The sequence below is a fragment of the Coregonus clupeaformis genome, chromosome 4 (assembly GCF_020615455.1).
Source record: "Coregonus clupeaformis isolate EN_2021a chromosome 4, ASM2061545v1, whole genome shotgun sequence".
Classification (NCBI taxonomy): Eukaryota; Metazoa; Chordata; class Actinopteri; order Salmoniformes; family Salmonidae; genus Coregonus; species Coregonus clupeaformis.
The window spans coordinates 22360845-22383228 of record NC_059195.1 but is presented as its reverse complement, the minus strand read 5'-3'; the positions used below and the strand labels follow the sequence as shown (position 1 = coordinate 22383228).

General features: G+C 40.8%; 1 protein-coding gene across 1 annotated transcript; it reads right to left on the bottom strand.

Annotated features, from left to right (window-relative positions):
- Window positions 1–813: 813 nt before the first annotated feature.
- On the bottom strand, window positions 814–15322 carry LOC121554501 (UDP-glucuronosyltransferase). The gene is made up of 5 exons (XM_041868108.2): window positions 14176–15322; window positions 7902–8033; window positions 3594–3681; window positions 3175–3394; window positions 814–1879 (listed from the first exon to the last, which is right to left on the bottom strand). Exons 1-5 carry the CDS (start codon window positions 15106–15108, stop codon window positions 1594–1596), a joined length of 1659 nt encoding a protein of 552 aa, XP_041724042.1. The 5' UTR covers window positions 15109–15322; the 3' UTR covers window positions 814–1593.
- Window positions 15323–22384: the final 7062 nt, after the last annotated feature.

The following is a 22384-nucleotide window of genomic DNA, read 5'->3' as shown; positions in this document are numbered from 1 at the left end:
TGTTGCGTTTATATTTTTGTTCAGTGTTGATCTGTCGGCTAATGGTGTTTATTGACTGAGTAATAATGAACAGCAGTTACTGTAAATGGTTACCTATCTGTCACTTTGCATAGCTAACTAAGCTATTGGTTACACATACAACAATATCCAATTAAGCTATAGTCCGTGCTGATGTTTGTGTGTGTGCATGTGTGTGTGAGTTCTGAATGTTCCTGCAGGAGAAAAGCACAGTACGGCATTTCAGCGGATTGTCATGAACTTCATGTAGTTACATCAGCGAATACAGTAAGTTAAAATAAGCCTTTTCATTGGTATGGGTATACTTCACCAACATCCTGCTCACTGAAAGGCAGACATAGGCTATACTCTTCAGTTGTGAACACGACTATTGCTGCGACAGTTGGCCTACTTCTCTGCATGTATACAAGTAAAATATCTTAATTTTATCACCCTGTTGTTGCAGGATATTTGAGGTTTAAAAAGGCTTCTAAAGTTTGTAATTTCCACTTTAAAATGTCAGACTTGATATGCCCTAACAAAGAATGTATCAACCCTTACAAAAAATATTAATTAAATATAATCCATACAATAATTCAAATGTCCTGTTGCTGCAGGATTATTTTCCTGCTGTGAGAAAATTATCAAATTAAAATCCAGTAAGAGCTTGTTACTGTCGAAAAAATGCCTTTCAAAGACTAAGACAAATTCTCTCTGGTCACTATATTGGTTGTGTTAACAGGATCTTGAATTGTATAAAATATATACTCCAAACAATTTAATAAGTAAACCTAATAACCAAAGTTTTGGCACCTCTGACTGTGCAACTTTCTTTATTTTTACAGAGTTTAATCTTTGTTGGTTAGCATCTCTACAAAAAAATGTGGGTGTGCGTCAGCTCATGCTTTTTACTAAACAGGATCTTGAATTAGCATCACACATGCTTAACTAGACAGGCCAACAGTTCTGGAGTCACACCAAAGGCACAGTGGCTGACTGTGGAATACACAGGAGGCTGCTGAGGGGAGGATGCCTCATAATAATGGCTGTAATGGAGCGAATGAAATGGCTTCAAACACATGGAAACCATGTATTTAGTGTATTTGATACCATTCCACTCATACCGCTCCAGCCATTACCACCAGTTAAGGTGCCACCAACCCCCTGTGGTGGAATGAGACTGTCTTGCTGGTGGCATGCATCAGGCCTTATTGACAACAGATGCATGAAGTTACTTTGACATTATCCTGAGATATCAAATCAAACCAACATCAAAATGGCAAATCTCTGTCAGGCATTCATTTCCTTCAACCTACAGTAGCCTATTCACTCCCTGATATACACAGGGCCTAGAGGGGGCAGTATAGTTACCCTGGACTCTAGCGCCTGATGGCTTGGGCTGGGATTCAATCCATGGCGCATTGTAGCGCGCTTGACATTTGAAGGTACTTTCTGATTGAGCCGACATCTGCAGCGTTTACCGTGAATGCGATCTCAGCAAAACGCAGGACCTTGCCTTTACAAGGCACATTATTGCCGACAGCGCTCTACAATGAGCCTCAGATTGAATCCCGGTTTAGGCCACAGGAAGGACATTCACTCACTCTTCCTCTTCATAGTCCTCTTCGTTCCACAGCACTTGTGGAAGCAGACTTTGCAGCATTTAATGGTGACCATGACAACAATGAGAACTATAGTGAGTAGCAGAGTGAACACATCCAGACTGTGGTACTGGATCCAGTTGAGGTCGTGAGCGGCGGGTCTCAGGTGTTCTGCTCCGCTGTGGCGCATCACAAACTCCACCCAGAACACAGCCAGGTCCAGGGGCTCGATGGGACGGTCCTTATGCACCGCTGACAGCTTCAGCATCTTCTCCTTGTAACTGGGGAGGAAGGACAGATGCAACAGTGTTTACAATCTCCTCATAGCCAACTCATGACTGCTAATACAGTATAAGTCAAGGAAGCAGTATGTCACACTACACAGTGCAATATTCACCTGGGGCTGAATTCTAATGAGGAACTCAGACTTTCATGTAAATCATGCATTTTTGACAATATTATATTTGCACTGAAACTCAATATGTGCATGTAGATCTCAAGTTAGGATTTGGTCCCTGTACTGTTTGCACTGCTATATTTTTATCATATTTGTACTGTTTATTTGAGCTTGTGTCCTAAAAAGTGTCTACACCTCAGCAATTTATAACTATTTATACCAAAAAGGTGAGATTTTAACCTATCTTCCAGTATGCAGCATTACTAGTTATTGTTTATTACTTTCGGGGATTACGTATTTTCTATTTTAAATTACATGTAGTTACATTTAAGAGGTTAATGTTTTGTATATTCAGTGTATAACATGTCCTTGTAACATCATTATACTGAACAAAAATATAAACGCAACATGTTCCATATGCACAAAAAGCTTATTTCTCTCAAAATGTGTGCACAAATTTGTTTACATCCCTGTAAGTGAACATTTCTCCTTTGGCAAGATAATCCATCCACCTGACAGGTGTGGCATATCAAGAAGCTGATTAAACCGCATGATCATTACACAGGTGCACCTTGTGCTGGGGACAATAAAAGGCACTCTAAAATGTGCAGTTTTGTCACACAGATGTCTCAAGTTTTGAGGGAGCGTGAATTGGCATGCTGACTGCAGGAATGTCCACCAGAGCTGTTGCAATATAATTTAATGTTCATTTCTCTACCATACGCCGCCTCCAACGTTATTTTAGAGAATTTGGCAGTACGTCCAACTGGCCTCACAACCGCAGACCATGTGTATGGTGTTGTGTGGGTGAGCGGTTTGCTGATGTCAATGTTGTGAACAGAGTGCCCCATGGTGGCGGTGGGGTTATGCTATGGGCAGGCATAACCTATGGGCAACGAACACAATTGCATTTTATCGATTGGCAATTTGAATGCACAAAAATACAGTGACGAGGTCCTGAGGCCCATTGTGAGGCCCATTGTTTTTAAAGGTAACTGTGACCAGCAGATACATATCTGTATTCCCAGTCATGTGAAATCCATAGATTAGGGCCTAATTTATTTATTTCAATTGACTGATTTCCTCATATGAACTGTAACTCAGTAAAATCTTTGAAATTGTTGCTTTTATATTTTTGTTCAGTATACTTCCTTGTATTACATTAGCATGATGTCTGACCTCTTGTCGTTGATGACCTTGTTGAGGGCCTCCACCAGTTTGTCTGAGGTGACATCGAACATATTGAGCACCTCCCCGACACCCCTCACTGCCATGCGGTGTATGTTGTCACCCTGGTCACCGAACAACGGCAGCATCACCATGGGAACACTGTTACAGATCCCCTCGTAGAGACCGTGGGTTCCTCCGTGGGTGATGAAGGCCTTGACTTTGGGGTGGCCTAGAACATTGAACATAGAACATAGAACATTCACCATGAAGAAGAAGAAGATACATTGTTTCACTTGCACAATGGCAGCAACAGTAGCATGTTGTGTTTACTGAGAAGAGTACCCCTCTGTAACTTCTGTAACCCAGGTGATTTTCATTAGAACTATATCATTGTAACATTATCTCTGATGATGAGAGACTAAACCAACCCAGCAGATCATTCTGAGGAAGCCACTTCATCAATCTGACGTTGTCTGGAGCATTCTCAGGCACCACTCCTGTGTACCGCCACACCACCTGAAACACAGAGAATAACAGCTTACTTAGCTAATCAAGTCATATAGAATCATCTGTCAATTCTGGATATAGTGGTGAAGGTACACCAGTTTGTAGTGGGATATAAATGTGTGTCTGGAGAGTTTTAAGGCATAGCTCCAGTGTATCTCCACACAAACTGAACAACATAGAACAGCAGTTTGCCATAACCCTTGATGTAGTATATGAAGAATGGAGAATATGCAAATGCCATTGAAACTCCATGTAATTACAGCATTCCTCAGAGTTAAGTACAAACAGGGGACAAAGGACTTGTTCTAGATTAGATTAATGGTGGATTGGAGATTAGGCCTATATGCAGGGTTGGGTAGGTTACTTTCTAAATGTAATCCATTACAGTTACTAGTTACCTGTCCAATTGTAATCAGTAATGTAACCTTTAGATTACCCAAACTCAGTAACGTAATCTAATTACTTTCAGTTACTTTTAGATTACTTTCCCTTAAGAGGCATTAGAAGACAAAAATGAATATTACCAATTGAATGACATCTATTGCAGGATAAATCAAATCAAATGTTATTTGCCACATGCGCCGAATACAACAGGTGTAGACCTTACAGTGAAATGCTTACTTATAAGCCCTTAACCAACAATGCAGTTTTAAGAAAAATAAGTGTTAAGTAACAAATAGATAACTAAAAAATTAAAATAAAAAATAATTAAAGAGCAGCAGTAAAATAAACTAACAGTAGGGAGGCTATATACAGGGGGTACCGGTACAGAGTCAATGTGCGGGGGCACAGGTTAGTCGAGGTAATATGTACATGTGGGTAGAGTTAAAGTGCCTATGCATAGATAATAAACAGAGAGTAGCAGCAGCATAAAAGAGGGGGTGGGGTGGGGTGGGGGGGACAATGCAAATAGTCCGGGTAGCCATGATTATCTGTTCAGGAGTCTTATGGCTTGGGGGTAGAAGCTGTTAAGAAGCCTTTTGGACCTAGACTTGGCGCTCTGGTACCGCTTGCCGTGCGGTAGCAGAGAGAACAGTCTATGACTAGGGTGGCTGGAATCTTTGACAGTTGTTAAGGCCTTCCTCTTACACATGCCTTGCATTGTACTTTATGGGTTGGTTATGTAGGCTTCTTCTAACCCATTGTTTTCTACTACAGATAATTATATGATTAGGCTATATTTGATTTTGTTTTATTAGGATTTTCATTAGCCGACGCCAATGGCGACAGCTAGTCTTACTGGGGTCCGACACACAACGAAAAAGACATTACAGACAAAATACTTTACAATTTACATATATTTAAAAACATGAACATGTAGTGTGCGTGTGTGTGCATCTATCAGTTATCACAGTACATACACACAACAAGTAGGTAATATGGGGGAGAGGCGTTGTGCCGTGAGGTGTTGCTTTATTTGTTTTTTGAAACCAGGTTTGCTGTTCATATGACATGGAAGGGAGTTCCATGCAATCATGGCTCTGTATAATACTGTATGTTTCCTTGAATTTGTTCTGGACCTGGGGACTGTGTAAAGACCCAGTGCTGTATGTAAGTTGACTATGCAAACAAGTTGGAATTAATGTGACACAGTCAGTCTTTCCTCAACTCTTAGCCAAGAGAAACTGGCATGTATAGTATTGATATTAGCCCTTTGATTACAATGAAGAGCAAAACGTGCCGCTCTGTTCTGGGCCAACTGCAGCTTAACTAGGTCCTTTGCGGCACTTGACCACACGACTGGACAATAATCAAGATAAGATAAAACTAGAGCCTGCAGGACTTGCTTTGTGGAGTGTGGTGTCAAAAAAGCAGAGCATCTCTTTATCACGGACAGACTTACAGCCATTCAATATTTTTTGACCATGACAGTTTAGAATCTACGGTAACACCAAGTAATTTAGTCTTCTCAACTTGTTCAACCGATTCAGCTGAGGTCTAGAACTTAGAGAATGACTTATACCAAATACAATGGTCTTAGTTTTAGAGATGTTCAGGACCAGTTTAGTACTGGCCACCCATTCTAAAACTGACTGCAACTCTTTGTTTAGGGTTGCGTATAGGGTTGAATCATCAGCATACATGGAAACACAGGCAGAAATATAACAGTACAGCTCCCACAATCTTCTTATTGTCAATTTATTTCAACCAATTATCGGTCAATTGTGTCAGTGCAGTATATGTTGAGTGCCCTTCTCTATAAGTATGCTGAAAGTCTGTTGTTAATTTGTTTATAGATAAATAGCATTGTATTTGAATGACTTTGGCTTCCCTCCAGGCCTGAGGACAAACACTTTCTTTACATTAAAAACCAAAGTCTGTCAGATTTCCAATCATTCCAATTCATTTAATACCCCTTGATCTTCAAGAATCGGAATTGGAAATATAGATTAGCCAAATTGTTTTACTTAAGCATAACCCAAAAACTAAGGACTTATTAGCCTACTTTGATGTTTATGCTGCTCTCATGGAATGGCATGCTTGAGCACTACACTCTTAGAAAAAGGGTTCCAAAAGGGTTCTTCGGCTGTCCCCATAGGAAACTCTTTTTGGTTCCAGGTAGAGCCCTTTTTGGGTTCCATATAGAACCCTCTGTGGAAAGGGTTCTACAATGAACCCAAAAGGGTTCTACCTGGAACCAAAAAGGGTTCTTCAAAGGGTTCTCCTATGAGGACAGCTGAAGAACCCTTTTAGGTTCTAGATAGCACCTTTTTTTTCTAAGAGTGTACCAAAAAGTGCTAATGCCATATGCTGCATTTACTATTGGCCTATTGTTTACGTTTTTGTTGGTGACACTTTGATATCTTGATAAGCTGTTTAAGTCTAGCAAAAGTGTGCGAGTTTGAGCATGTGTCCAGCCTATGGATTTTTTTTTTTAAATCAGCACTAATGAGATTGAGCAACAAAAGCCCCACTCGTGGTCTTCTTAAATTAAACTTGTTTTTGACAGTATGGAGGACAATACCACTGAGGGGTTTAGAAGGGAGGAACTCCCTCAAACTTTTATTCCATAGGCTGGGATCTGTCCTATGCAGCTGTTGCAAGAGCGCATTATTCACTGGCTGTCCACAGGTCGCAAAAACAATGATAGGCAGCTTAAAATAATAGAAAAGTAATCATAGAAGTAATCATCTAGTTTTTCGAAAGTATCTGTAATCTGATTATTATTTTTTTGCTGGTAACGTAACAGATTACAGTTACATGTTTTTGTAATCTGTTACATGTAACGGATTACATGTAATCTGTTACTCCCCAACCCTGCCTATATGCTTAACACGCATAGTGCTGTGCTACTACAAACTGACATCTCAACTAAGATAACATATGGAATTGTTTTAAGATGGTCATACCATGGATAATTTAGTTATTTGATTTTGAATTTTAGGACCCCTTTAGGTATTACAAAAATATATAAAAAATGTATTTGATAAAATATTGAATTTGGCCTTTACTACTATAGCCCATAGAAACGCATTGAATAACACATTCATAAATGGCAAAAAAGACAGTAAAAAAAGAAATCATAAGGAATAAGGTTTTGAAGTGTCTGTGCTATATCTAGGAGATGTCAGAAAGCTCACGAAATAATTGTGTGTTTTTTTAACACATATTTAACCCCTTATTTCTGTTGGCACAAAACTACCTCCATACTTCCATTCATTTGTATAGGTTATCTTCAGACAAGTCCTGTAACACTTGTGGGGTCCCGTGACACATAATAGTTTCTAGGACAAACCGTTCGGACGCTACAGACTTTTTCACGAGAAGGCAGATTTTCGGGATGTCTCATGGTCTGACAAACACTGCTGTAGCTCGGCCACCTTCCACGCAGATACGGAAGGCCGACATAGACGGATGCGGTGGCTTGAGGCGCAGCCCATGCAAAAAAACGGATAACTCTAGCTTAAACTGACTGATTTTTATGGGGATTTTTTTATTATGTTACTTAGATTGACGCACGGGTCAATCTAACTCTTAGAAAATAGACTCTTAGAAAATATGTTGTCAGTTGTTGATGTCTATAGAAGACGTAGAGACTGTATACTTAAAGATTGTGTTGGTCAGAAAGGGTTAACTGCGGGAAACATGATGTAATAGACAGATGAGGGTTTGCGTTCCAAATGACACCTTATTCCCTATATAGTGCACTACTTTTGACCAGCTGTGGTCAAAAATAGTGCAATATATGGAATAGGGTGCCATTTGGGACGTGTTCGAGGTGTCCTTACCCTCTGAGGGATCCTGCTGAAGGCATCAAAGAACTGCTTGGCTTTCTCCTCCGGCATCTGAGAGACCATAGAGCCCAGGGTAAAGACCACGAAGCCATCCTCTCCTGACTCATCCACAAACTCCTGCAGGTCCTGTTGAGGTACGGGGGAAGGGTTAGTTAACAAAAAATTTTTTTACATTTATACTGAACAAAAATATAAATGCAACAATTTCAACGATTTTATAAGGAAATCAGTCAATTGAAATAAATTCATTAGGCTCTAATCTATGGATTTCACATTACTGGGCAGGGGCGCAGCCATGGGTGGGCCTGGGAGCATGGGTGGGCCTGGGAGGGCATAGGCCCACCCACTTGAGAGCTAGGCCCAGCCAATCAGAATGAGTTTTTCCCCACAAAAGGGCTTTATTACAGACAGAAATTATCCTAAGTTTCATCAGCTGTCCGGGTGGCTGGTCTCAGATGATCCCGCAGGTGAAGAAGCCGGTTGTGGAGGTCCTGGGCTGGCAGAAAACCGCTCAACCACACAACACCATACACATGGTCTGCGGTTGTGAGGCCAGTTCGATGTATTGCCAAATTCTCTAAAACAACGTTGGAGGCGGCTTATGGTAGAGAAATTAACATTTAATTATCTTGCAACAGCTCTGGTGGACATTCCTGCAGTCAGCATGCCAATTGCACGCTCCGTCAAAACTTGAGACATCTGTGTGCTGTGTGACAAAACTGCACATTTTAGAGTGACCTTTTATTGTCCCCAGCACAAGGTGCACCTGTGTAATGATTATGCTGTTTAATCATCTTCTTGATATGCCACACTTGTCAGGTGGATGGATTATCTTGGCAAATGAGAAATGCTCACTAACAGGGATGTAAACAAATTTGTGCACAACATTTGAGAGAACATTTTTATTTCTTTGCGTATAGAACATTTCTGGGATTTTTTATTTTAGCTCATGAAACATGGGATCAACACTTTACACGTTGCGTTTATATTTTTGTTCAGTATACATTTTAGTCATCTAGTATACGCTCTTATCCAGAGTGACTTACAGTCAGTGCATTCAACTTAGTTTAGTAGGAAAAAAACAACCATATATCACAGTTATTGCAAGTAGACCCTTCTCTGAAATATCCGCAGAACCACACACACGATGAACCAAACACACAATGAATTGTGGTCTTTCACTATGCAATGGAATTGTATGTACAGTGAGGGAAAAAAGTATTTGATCCCCTGCTGATTTTATACGTTTGCCCACTGACAAAGACATGATCAGTCTATAATTTTAATGGTAGGTTTATTTGAACAGTGAGAGACAGAATAACAACAAAAACATCCAGAAAACGCATGTCAAAAATGTTATAAATTGATTTGCATTTTAATAAGGGAAATAAGTATTTGACCCTTCTGCAAAACATGACTTAGTACTTGGTGGCAAAACCCTTGTTGGCAATCACAGAGGTCAGACGTTTCTTGTAGTTGGCCACCAGGTTTGCACACATCTCAGGAGGGATTCTGTCCCACTCCTCTTTGCAGATCTTCTCCAAGTCATTAAGGTTTCGAGGCTGATGTTTGGCAACTCGAACCTTCAGCTCCCTCCACATATTTTCTATGGGATTAAGGTCTGGAGACTGGCTAGGCCACTCCAGGACCTTAATGTGCTTCTTCTTGAGCCACTCCTTTGTTGCCTTGGCCATGTGTTTTGGGTCATTGTCATGCTAGAATACCCATCCACAACCCATTTTCAATGCCCTGGCTGAGGGAAGGAAGTTCTCACCCAAGATTTGACGGTACATGGCCCCGTCCATCGTCCCTTTGATGCGGTGAAGTTGTCCTGTCCCCTTAGCAGAAAAACACCCCCAAGGCATAATGTTTCCACCTCCATGTTTGACGGTGGGGATGGTGTTCTTGGGGTCATAGGCAGCATTCCTCCTCCTCCAAACATGGCGAGTTGAGTTGATGCCAAAGAGCTCCATTTTGGTCTCATCTGACCACAACACTTTCACCCAGTTCTCCTCTGAATCATTCAGATGTTCATTGGCAAACTTCAGACGGGCCTGTATATGTGCTTTCTTGAGCAGGGGGACCTTGCGGGCGCTGCAGGATTTCAGTCCTTCACGGCGTAGTGTGTTACCAATTGTTGTCTTGGTGACTATGGTCCCAGCTGCCTTGAGATCATTGACAAGATCCTCCCGTGTAGTTCTGGGCTGATTCCTCACCGTTCTCATGATCATTGCAACTCCACGAGGTGAGATCTTGCATGGAGCCCCAGGCCGTGGGAGATTGACAGTTATTTTGTGTTTCTTCCATTTGAGAATAATCGCACCAACTGTTGTCATCTTCTCACCAAGCTGCTTGGCGATGGTCTTGTAGCCCATTCCTGCCTTGTGTAGGTCTACAATCTTGTCCCTGACATCCTTGGAGAGCTCTTTGGTCTTGGCCATGGAGGAGAGTTTGGAATTTGATTGATTGATTGCTTCTGTGGACAGGTGTCTTTTATACAGGTAACAAACTGAGATTAGGAGCACTCCCTTTAAGAGTGTGCTCCTAATCTCAGCTCGTTACCTGTATAAAAGACACCTGGGAGCCAGAAATCTTTCTCATTGAGAGGGGGTCAAATACTTATTTCCCTCATTAAAATGCAAATCAATTTATAACATTTTTGAGATGCGTTTTTCTGGATTTTGTTGTTGTTATTCTGTCTCTCACTGTTCAAATAAACCTACCATTAAAATTATAGACTGATCATGTCTTTGTCAGTGGGCAAACGTACAAAATCAGCAGGGGATCAAATACTTTTTTCCCTCACTGTACATACAGGCAGAAAACACAAACAGCAACTGCTGTGTGAAACCTTACCTCATAGTGGTCATCAACATTTCACATTGGACAATATAAACAGACAAGGCATCAAATGATTTAATTCACATTAAAAAAATGTATTTAACTTCCACACATCAGTGATAGAACAGTCTTTCGTCTAGTTAGCAAAACATTGACTGAAGGAGGGAGGGTGAAGTTGTGAAAGGATACCATGATTTGATAACACACCCTGTATTCATAGAAGATAAAGGCATAATAAACCATATAACAATCACAGCTAACCCCAACCCTAACCCCACAGAACAATCCCTGCAGAGTGGTTTCCCTTCCTTTGGTTTGTAGGGTTGGAACTAGAAGGGCGCCTCAGTTCCTCTGTTAGATTATAGTGGCCACATTCCAGGAGGAAAGAACTGTGGTCTGTCCTAAATGACACCCTATTCCCCATTTAGTGAACTACTTTTGACCAGGGCCCATAGGGCTCTGGTCAAAAGTAGTTCACTGTATAAGGAATAGGGCACCATTTGGGACACATAAATGCTATTCCTGGCTCAGGTTTCACTGGCTGAACACATTGTTTAGAAAAGAGAGAGAATGGAGGGTAGTACAGAGAGGGACACTCTCCCAAAGTGAATGTTGAACAATACTTCTCTTTATACAAAATATGAAGAACCACACTTTAACTTTCTCTGCACATCTGCCCTGTCCTTTTTGCCTTCCCCAAGCTGAAAGATGTGGTCAGGAAACAAACATCTCAATTGAACTAGAACTGTTTTCAGAAACTCTATTTGAATGTTTTTATTATTATTATTATTATTATTTATATAATATTGCAGATACAGTTGAAGTCGGAAGTTTACATACACTTAGGTTGGAGTCATTAAAACTCGTTTTTCAACCACTCCACAAATGTATTGTTAACAAACTATAGTTTTGGCAAGTCGGTTAGGACATCTACTTTGTGCATGACACAAGTAATTTTTCCAACAATTGTTTACAGACAGATTATTTCAGTTATAATTCACTGTATCACAATTCCAGTGGGTCAGAAGTTTACATACACTAAGTTGACTGTGCTTTTAAACAGCTAGGAAAATTCCAGAAAATGATGTCATGGCTTTAGAAGCTTCTGATAGGCTAATTGACATAATTTGAGTCAATTGGAGGAGTACCTGTGGATGTATCTCAAAGCCTACCTTCAAACTCAATGCCTCTTTGCTTGACATCATGGGAAAATCAAAAGAAATCAGCCAAGACCTCAGGAAAAAAAGTCTGGTTCATCCTTGGGAGCAATTTCCAAATGCCTGCAGGTACCACGTTTATCTGTACAAACAATAGTACGCAAGTATAAACACCATGGGACCACACAGCCGTCATACCGCTCAGGAAGGAGACGCGTTCTGTCTCCTAGAGATGAAAGGACTTTGGTGCGAAAAGTGCAAATCAATCCCAGAACAACAGCAAAGGACCTTGTGAAGATGCTAGCGGAAACAGGTACAAAAGTATCTATATCCACAGTAAAACGAGTCCTATATCGACATAACCTGAAAGGTCGCTCAGCAAGGAAGAAGCCACTGCTCCAAAACCGCCATAAAAAAGCCTGTTTGCAACTGCACATGGGAACAAAGATCGTACTTTTTGGAGGAATGTCCTCTGGTCTGATGAAACAAAAATAGAACTGTTTGGCCATAATGACCATCATTATGTTTGGAGGAAAAAGGGGGGGAACTTGCAAGCTAAAGAACACCATCCCAACCGTGAAGTACGGGGGTGGCAGCATCATGCTGTGGGGATGCTTTGCTGTAGGAGGGACTGGTGCACTTCACAAAATAAATGGCATCATGAGGAAGGAAAATTATGTGGATATATTGAAGCAACATCTCAAGACATTAGTCAGGAAGTTAAAGGTTGATCGCAGATGGGTCTTCCAAATGGACAATGACCCCAAGCATACTTCCAAAGTTGTGGCAAAATGGCTTAAGGACAACAAAGTCAAGGTATTGGAGTGGCCATCACAAAGCCCTGACCTCAATCCTATAGAAAGTTTGTGGGCAGAACTGAAAAAGCGTGTGCGAGCAAGGAGGCCTACAAACCTGACTCAGTTACACCAGCTCTGTCAGGAGGAATGGGCCAAAATTCACCCAACTTATTGTGGGAAGCTTGTGGAAGGCTACCCGAAACGTTTGACCCAAGTTAAACAATTTAAAGGCAATGCTACCAAATACTAGTTGAGTGTATGTAAACTTCTGACCCACTGGGAATGTGATGAAATGAATAAAAGCTGAAATATATCATTCTCTCTACTATTATTCTGACATTTCACATTCTTAAAATAAAGTGGTGATCCTAACTGACCTAAGACAGGGAATTTTTACTAGGATTAAATGTCAGGAATTGTGAAATACTGAGTTTAAATGTTTTTGGCTATGGTGTATGTAAACATCCGACTTCAACTGTATGCAAATATGTCCCCTTTTTGTGTTTTACACCTCCAGCAGAAGAATGACATTTCTTAGACCGAGTGGCACAGTGGTCTAAGGCACTGCATCGCAGTGCTAGCTGTGCCACTAGAGATCCTGGTTCGAATCCAGGCTCTGTCGTAGCCGGCCGCGACCGGGAGACCCATGGGGCGGCGCACAATTGGCCCAGCGTCGTCTAGGGTAGGGGAGGGAATGGCCGGCAGGGATGTAGCTCAGTTGGTAGAGCATGGCGTTTACCAAATACTAATTGAGTGTATGTAAACTTCTGACCCACTGGGAATGTGATGAAAGAAATAAAAACTGAAATAAATCATTCTCTCTAGTATTATTCTGACATTTCACATTCTTAAAAAAAAAGTGGTGGTCCTAGCTGACCTAAGACAGGGAATGTTTACTTGGATTAAATGTCAGGAATTGTGAAAAACTGAGTTTAAATGTATTTAGCTAAGGTGTATGTAATCTTCCAACTTCAACTGTAGATTGTGGCTTCCATCAATGTAATTGTCTTCATCATTTCCAACTGACTCTTTAACAACATTAGAGGAAGAGCTTCAGAGGAGAATGTAGTTTGTCTGTCAAAACAAGATCTCGAAAAGAGATGTTGTCCCAAATTAGAAAGTATGAGAAGAATTTGATAGCTGTAGCTCAGTTGATAGAGCATGGCGCTTGCAACGCCAGGGTTGTGGGTTCGTTTCCCACGGGGGGCCAGTATGAAAATGTATGCACTCACTAACTGTAAGTCGCTCTCAATAAGAGCATCTGCTAAATGACTAAAATGTAAATGTAAACAAGTTGAAAGTTTGCTGAATTTTTTCCCCATTTTTTCCCCCATTTTTTCCCCCTTTTTCCCCCATTTTTTCCCCACAGCAGTGAATCTATCCCTTGAGGTTTCTGGACCTGGATCGATATAGGGTGCACAGCTATGCACAGTTGAAGTTGTTTGTTTTAAAACATATTGTTATGAGACTCACCACTGGGAGTGGAGCTCTTTTACCACAGTTTATGCCTCCAATGTTGACCATGTTGGGCATCCTGGGTTTGGGATACTCAAAGGAGAAGTCATACCTCAGCAGCCAGATCGCCCCGTGACCCAGCAGATCCCTGTACGTCATGTCCTTATCCAGGTACCTACTGGTCAGCTCGTCAAAGCTGGCAAACATTACCGTACACAGGTAGCTCTCCAGACTGTACATGAGCATGTTCTTAACCCTCCCTAGGAAGTCCATGTGGTCAGTGTTGCCAGAGAAGAAGCGTGGTACGTAGGATAGGGGAGTGGGGCACTGTGCAGCCCTCTCATCCAGCCCACAGGGGATCCCCCTCAGGAAGTACACCGCTGGGATGTTGAAGGAGTCAGCGATGATGGATCCACAGGGTAGGAAGGGGTCGGTCAGCATCAGCTGGAATATTTCTCCACTCAGTCGCTGCATCAGGGGCTCGTCATACAGCAGACCCTCACAGCCTTTCACCTGCATGGTGGTGAAGTCAACCAGGTGCTGCACGTTCACAAATATGTCGGTTACATCCGGGGCCTTGACGAACGCAGCGTCCTTCAGTTTGTTGATGTTCTTGTCCAGCTGTGCCTTGCTGTAGGGGACCCTGAAGGTCTCAGTCCTGTAGTAGTCGGAGCCCTGGATGAGGATGGATGTCTCAGGGATCAGCACCACCATTTCATGGCCCCTGGCCGCCAGCTCCTTCACCAGCAGCTTCATGCTCAGCCAGTGGCTCCCGTCTACAGGCATCACCAGGACCTTATCCCCCTGGACAGGCGCTGGACACAGGGCAAGGCAGCACAGCAGAATCAGCAGTCCCAGCCTAAGCCCCTGCCCCGGCCCCAGCCCCAGCCTCAGGCCCGGCCTCAGACCCTGCCCCAGCTTCAGCACAGGAACACTCTTCCCCCAGCCCATGCCTCTCTGCTCAGTTACACAAGCTGTTTTGTGAGAAGCACACTACCTCCCTGAGGTCTGGCACTGAGTGCTACTGAGAGGGGGCTGGACCTCAGACTAAACTGTGTGTGTGTCTCCCTGCTAGGTCTGGGTCTGCCTGTGCAGTCAAGCTGTTATATAACCCCAGTCAGTCCTTCCTGTGAACTGAAGTCTATCAGCAGGCTGAATGGTTCAGGTTAATGATGACATGGAGAGGATTAGCTCGCTAGTCATTTCAATTTGACAGCCTTAACATATAGAGTAGCTGAGTTGGTTCTGGGTGCCGAGATTAGCTGCCTACTGGCTAGTGACTTATAATGTAATAGTTTTTTAAGCGAAAGTATAACAGTTAAACATTTTTTTAACAAGTACTGAAACCAGAAAAGTAAGCACCGCTCATTTAAATGAACTCTTTGTAAAAACAATTAGCTATTTTTAACACAACACTCATTAATAATACAGCATTATACTTATTTCCAATAGTACTCATATTGCTTTAGTTGAATTGTTGGTTTTCTTAGTTCTACAAAATAAACTGTTGTCGGTTATTTATAAATGTCCCATTGTTCAGCATGACATTAGCTATGTTTCCATTAACTTATCCAGTGATTTTTTTGTCGACATTTTGAAAGTTCGCATAGAAAGTAGATGCCTGCTAGGGTGCGTTTCCATTTACCTACCTTAAAACAGCTGGACATAATGGCGTCACACCAACAAAACAAAACAAAATCACGCAAAAACCTAGTGTCCAATAAAATTTTTGTGGTTGAAGTGTTTACATTACCCATTTAGGCGCATTAATAAATTGGCGACAGCCTGTATGCCCTCCCACCTATCTGTTTCGTCTCTGGTAGGGCTATAGCCCGCTAAAGCCAGCATGTTGGCTATAGAATGCAATCATTTACTCATATTTGCCATATTTTAACAATTCTCATGTGCCAACGTATCGACAAGGTCTGTGCCATGGCGAAACTTGCACTCCTGTAGATCTGAAATAATTGGATGGTGAAACTTGCCAGCCAACCACAAAAGTAAGTGGAAGCAATTTAGTCATTCTGGAAAGTCAGGACAATCCTTGTCCTGCAAAAAAACATGATTTTTATAGTTCACATTTTGTATTTAGTAAGCAGCAGACATTTAGAATTAAATGTGGAGTGGAGCTTTATAGTTACGGGATACATAATGTGGCCCGTGTACCTTCAAAATGATTCGACGATCATAATTTATTTAAAAAAGAAAACGTTCCCATTATCATTTGTCGCAATAAAGAAAGTTAGACAAAATAAAAATACACCCCTTTTGAATGGATAAAAATGTTGTCAATCTAGAAAATGTCTCCTATAGGCTATCTGCCGTTTCCATTACACATTTTTTGCTAAATGTATTTTGTTGAATAAACCTGGGTCAATTGAAGCCTGCCTAATGAACAAGTAATGTGAAAAGTAATTACAGAGCACGCAAAATGCAAGTCACATTTAACCCTTATACCAATAACCCTGCTCTGGGAGGAGTCTAACCATTGAGCTATACCCTAAATATCAAAGTATTACCTCATGTTTCGTGAGGAATCTAGACCGTTACCCCTTCAACTCCTACCCTTTCTCCTCCCATCCAAAACACTGACACGCAAATTTAAGCTCACAGTGGCACGCAAACCTGCACGCACACATACTTTTGCACGCACAGTTGCATGCAAACACCTTCACACACTTTCACACACTGACACACACACACTTCAAAAAGACCAGTGGCGTGCGAAGCAAGCTGCCTTGGAAAACAAACACCACACCTCCAGTCCAGGGGAGATAACATCTCCTCTTGGTAAAACCCCTTTTAGCAGAGTGACACAAATACGTTATGTTTGTCCTCCACTATGGTAATGAAGAATACAATATTATATATCCTTGAGCATTCCATTCTAAGGAAAGAATAAATCAGCATTGAAATAACACTAAGTGTTACGCAATCAACACTATTTCAATCACAAATTACAATGCAGTAAACAGTGCTAATCAAAGATTTGGAGGTGAAATCACTGTGATCAACAATAACAATGTAGTCTTGAATACAGTCCCACCCACAGAAAGCCTTTATACACCACCTCCTATTTACTCTCTACTCAACAGAAACTGAAGATTTCTGATTAAATAAGCTAAATATGAAGTTACTGTACTTCAAGTGATCGGACAGTTGTCTGTTTGTTGTTACCATGTTTGTTTTCCCATTTTCACTGAACAAAAATATAAACGCAACATGTAAAGTGTTGGTCCCATGTTTCATGAGCTGAAATAAAAGATCCCATAAATGTTCCATACTCACATAAAGCTTATTTCTCTCAAATGTTGTGCACACATTTGTTTACTTTCCTGTTAGTGAACATTTCTCCTTTGCCAAGATAATCCATCCACCTGACAGGTGTGGCATATCAAGAAGCTGATTAAACAGCATGATCATTACACAGGTGCACCTTGTGCTGGGGACAATAAAAGGCCACTCTAAAATGTGCAGTTTTGTCACACAACACAATGCCACAGATGTCTCAAGTTTTGAGAGAGTGTGAAATTGGCATGCTGACTGCAGGAATGTCCACCAGAGCTGTTGCCAGATAATTTAATATTAATTGATCTACCATAAGCCGCCTCCAACGTCATTTTAGAGAACTTGGCAGTACGTCCAACCAGCCTCACAAACGCAGACTACGTGTAACCACGCCAGCCCAGGACCTCCACATCCGGCTTCTGCGGGATCATCTGAGACGAGCCACCTGGACAGCTGATGAAACTGTGGGTTTGCACAATGGAAGAATTTCTGCACAAACTGTCAGAAACTGTCTCAGGGAAGCTCATCTGCGTGCTCGTCGTCCTCACCAGGGTCTTGACCTGACTGCAGTTCGGCGTCATAACCGTAACTTGTTGCCAGAAGTTTGCAAATGTTTGCCACTAGTGGTGAATCTGCGGCAAACCTTTGGCAACAATCATATTTTTTTCCACTAGTGGCAAACAGTTCACCAGATATTTCTTTCTGGCAAACAATTCTCTCAAGATTCTATTTGATTCTGTGGAAACCTGTGGCAACAATATTTATTGCCATTAGTGGCAAACAGTTTACCAGAAGCTGTTTCTGGTGAACACATGAGTTCCAAGACCATTAACCGTTGAGGACCAGTCAGGGGGAAAGGAAAGTCAGGAGGAAAATGGAAACCAAGCTATCTAGCTACCTACCGAAGTTGTCTGGTGAGTGTCTAACTTAAAGTATTAATTAAACTTCCTAATAAACGTTACAATTGTGTTAGCTAATTTATACCTAGTTAGCAATGTCATGGTTCATGGTAGCCCAAAGGCCGGCAGATGTTTCATTTTAAGATTGTAAGATGAAACGACTCAATTTCTGTCACGCCCTGGCTCTGGGGACTTTTATATGTTGAGCCAGGGTGTTAGTTTCTATGTGTTCGTTTCTGGGTGTTAGGTTCTATGTTTCATTTTCTAGGTTCTTGTTCTAGTTTATGTGTTTCTACGTTGGCCTGAGTGGTTCCCAATTAGAGACAGCTGTGGCTTGTTGTCTCTGATTGGGAACCATACTTAGGCAGCCTGTTGTGCACTTGTCTTTTGTGGGATCTTGTTCCGTGTAGGTTTATGTTTATGACCGAGGACTTCACGTTTCGTTTTGTTTTGTTGCTGTGTGTAAGTACTCAATAAAAGATGTACGCATTTCACGCTGCGCCTTGGTCCACTTATTACAACGATCGTGACAATTTTACCATCTGCTGGCCTTTGGGCTAGTTTTATGGGATAAAGTAAAACATTTTGTTGATATCAGTTTCAATCTGTCAGTTGTCATATGTTTGCACAATTAATGTGATAGCTAGCTAGCTAACTAATGATTTGTCTAAACACATATTTTTAGGTGAATACGTTGCTGTCCTTTAATAGCATGTTAATATGCTAGTGTCACTGTTCAATAGCATGTTAGCTAGCACAACAGCTAAGGTAGCAACATTATGAGCTAACTTGAGCTTCACTTTTGCAGATGGATACCCTTCCCCTACCCGTGGTGTTGGAAGAAGCTGCATTGGAAGGAGGATGCATCAACAGCCTGGAAAGATGTTTGTGGTGCACTTGTTTTCAAGCTTGATAAGTTAGGTAATGCATTTATTATTCTAATAAATGTAGCCTATACAGCGCATTGAGAAAGTATTCAGACCCCTTGAACCCGATCAAACATCTCTGGAGAGACCTGAAAATAGCTGTGGAGCAACACTCCCCATCCAACCTGACAGGGCTTGAGAGGATCTGCAGAGAAGAATGGGAGAAACTCCCCAAATACAGGTGTACCAAGCTTGTAGTGTCATACCCAAGAAGACTTGAGGCTGTAATCGCTGCCAAAGGTGCTTCAACAAAGTACTGAGTAAAGGGTCTGAATACTTATGTAAATGTGATATTTAAGTTTTTTATTTTTAATAAGTTTGCTAAAATTTCTAAAAACCTGTTTTTGCTTTGTCATTATGGGGTATTGTGTGTAGATTGATGAGGAAAAAGTGAAAGGGTCTGAATACTTTCTGAATGTACTGTAGATGACATGTATTTCTTTTCGCTGCTCCTGTTTCGAGACAGGTGCATAATAATGGTCCATTCTAAATCAAAACAAATTTCACACATATATTATTTAGTATTTGTAAAGACTAGGTTATATCAAGAATAGTGTGATGGATGACAATATTACCCTATCACTTGTGAATGATATATTATCACTTGTGAATGATGGCCAGCTTAAGGCAAGAAACAGCACATGCTTTTTTTTGCGACTTTCTCAAATCATAGTCTAGCCTAGCCCATAGGCCTCTATACAGTATGTTTTGATAAGGTTTGTATCACAACTAAAGTGGCCAAATAACTTCTTAAAATGAAGCGCATTAATCACTTTACAATGGGTGTAGAGTCTAACTGGCATACTATACGCAGAGCGTGAGTTTAAAGTTTGGGGAAGATAATTTTCACCATAAAAAGGCACCTTTATAATAAAAACATTACATGCATAATCGCATTTGTGGTCACTTTTGAGAATGGTGTTTTCCTGCTAATGGAACATTCGCGCTTATAGTCTACTGCCGTGTGAGCATTGCTGCGCTTATAATGTGAAGAAATAGCCTAATAGTTTATCAACATTTTAAGCTAAACATTCTGTCCCTGGCATCGACAGACAGGCACACAGACACTAATCATGGAATAGAATGTTGTCTTATCACCAAGTCATCGCAAATCAACTGCGTTTAAATCTCAGAGGCTCATCTCAGTTCGACACAGACACAGGAGAGTTCTAAAAACCCTATTATGTTGCCTCTCAGAAGAACAGACCGTGTGAATGTACTAATATAGGAATACATTCTAATATAAAAGTAATGTGATTAACATAATGTTGTAATTCTACGACATTCCCCCATTTTGAGACTTAGTCTCAATTTAAAAGATAATTACAACTTTTTTTAAAACATTAATAAAAATAAAACATATATTTAAAAAAACTAGCTCAAACATATAGGAAAAAAACTTCATGCACTAGTATATTACCATTGTAAATTACCATCCGTTGGGTCATTGCGTTTTTTACCTTAACATAAAATATCCTTAATTGGAAATAATATAAACATTAAAATATTGTTTAACAATTCTCAGCAATCTAAGTCGGAATACATTTTATCAGTACGAAACAAAATCATTATGTTGATACTGAGCACACTACCATTGGTCAGCATAGTGGAAATAACTATTTCCATCCCAATAACACCATCTGTAGAAACTAAAATTAGCATATCTTGTTGGACAAATCCAGGTAGTGATTCCTGGTTTAAGTAAAATGTATTCAGTTTGGTGCCTAATGAACATGACCCAGGACAAGCATAGTTCCTGAGTATTAACATTATCATCAAAAATGTAATTTGGTAATGGATATAGGTCAAATAGATTAGGATAAGTTTCACTCTCAGGATCAGAGATCACCCTCTCCATTTACCAGGGTATACTGAGAATAGTGTCAACATCTTTAGTTCACACAACTTCTTTACCCATGTCACAATTAGTATAACAACAATCAAAACAATAAATCCCTAATACATTAATTGCTTCACTCATATATTTATTAACATACTAACAACTTACTCAAATCAATCAGTCAGTTTACAAATCATAATCAAAACCCATGTAATTATCCAAATCAAATTTAGAATGACAATTCTTAGTGATTCACATTGGTCCTATCACTCAAAGTTAAAACCCTCAACTTAGCACACATCGACACTGACAGAATGTACATTTATATTAACATACAGTATAATTATCCTATAATTCTAGTATTAACTTCCTCTTCAGGATTATAATTACAGATCAGTATCTCAATGCATTATTAGTCTAAATTACTATACATTTAGCAGTGTATAGACCTCCTCAATCAACCTGATACCCTAAAATAAACAATTTTAGACAAGCCCAAATCAATTACGGGCACATTTGACTAACCCCTTCCTTCCCCGGCATTCAATCTTCTGGCGTCTCTTCATTGTGTTCTTCAGATAGCTTCATAGTTCAAAGTGGATGGCCCATGATAATGTCCCAATTTCAATGTCTCACCTGGGCCACCACCACCTTTACTACCCATTATGTCTTGTCCATTTGCCAACCAGTATACCAGCAACATGAGAGAAGTTTTGAAATGGATCTCTCTCCATGCTCACTCATCGTGAACTTATGTGACACTCCTGAGAGAAAAGGCATGAGAGAAAAAGCAGTTGATAGCTTCGATTGGATGCTGTATACAGGTTTCTGGCTCTGACTCAGGTCTCTCTGTAGAAGTGGTGCAGGACAGGACCGTATTGAACGCCTTTGTCGCTCTTCTTCAGCCGGTTATAGGGGGTTTTGAGGCTCACACCGTTCTAAGCAGAATTATCTCTGCTATGCATCAAGACCAGTGGCGGCTCCTGAAAAAATTCTCAGGGGGGGCAATTTTTCTGATGATTTAGGTGACCTACACACATTTTAAAAAAGATATGTCCAGCAACAACATGAAGACAGGGGCAGCATATAAGTCAATACCAGAAGCATTTATTGACTGATCTCAAAAGTGTTGGCTTACAAAAGCAAAATAAGTTATCACAGTAAAAATAATCAAGGGTGTTCTTTCACATTCCTCAACACTGCATAAACAATATGCATTTCCATAAAACACCTCATCTAATTGTGCCACAAAGTTGACAAGTCCAAGAAAAATA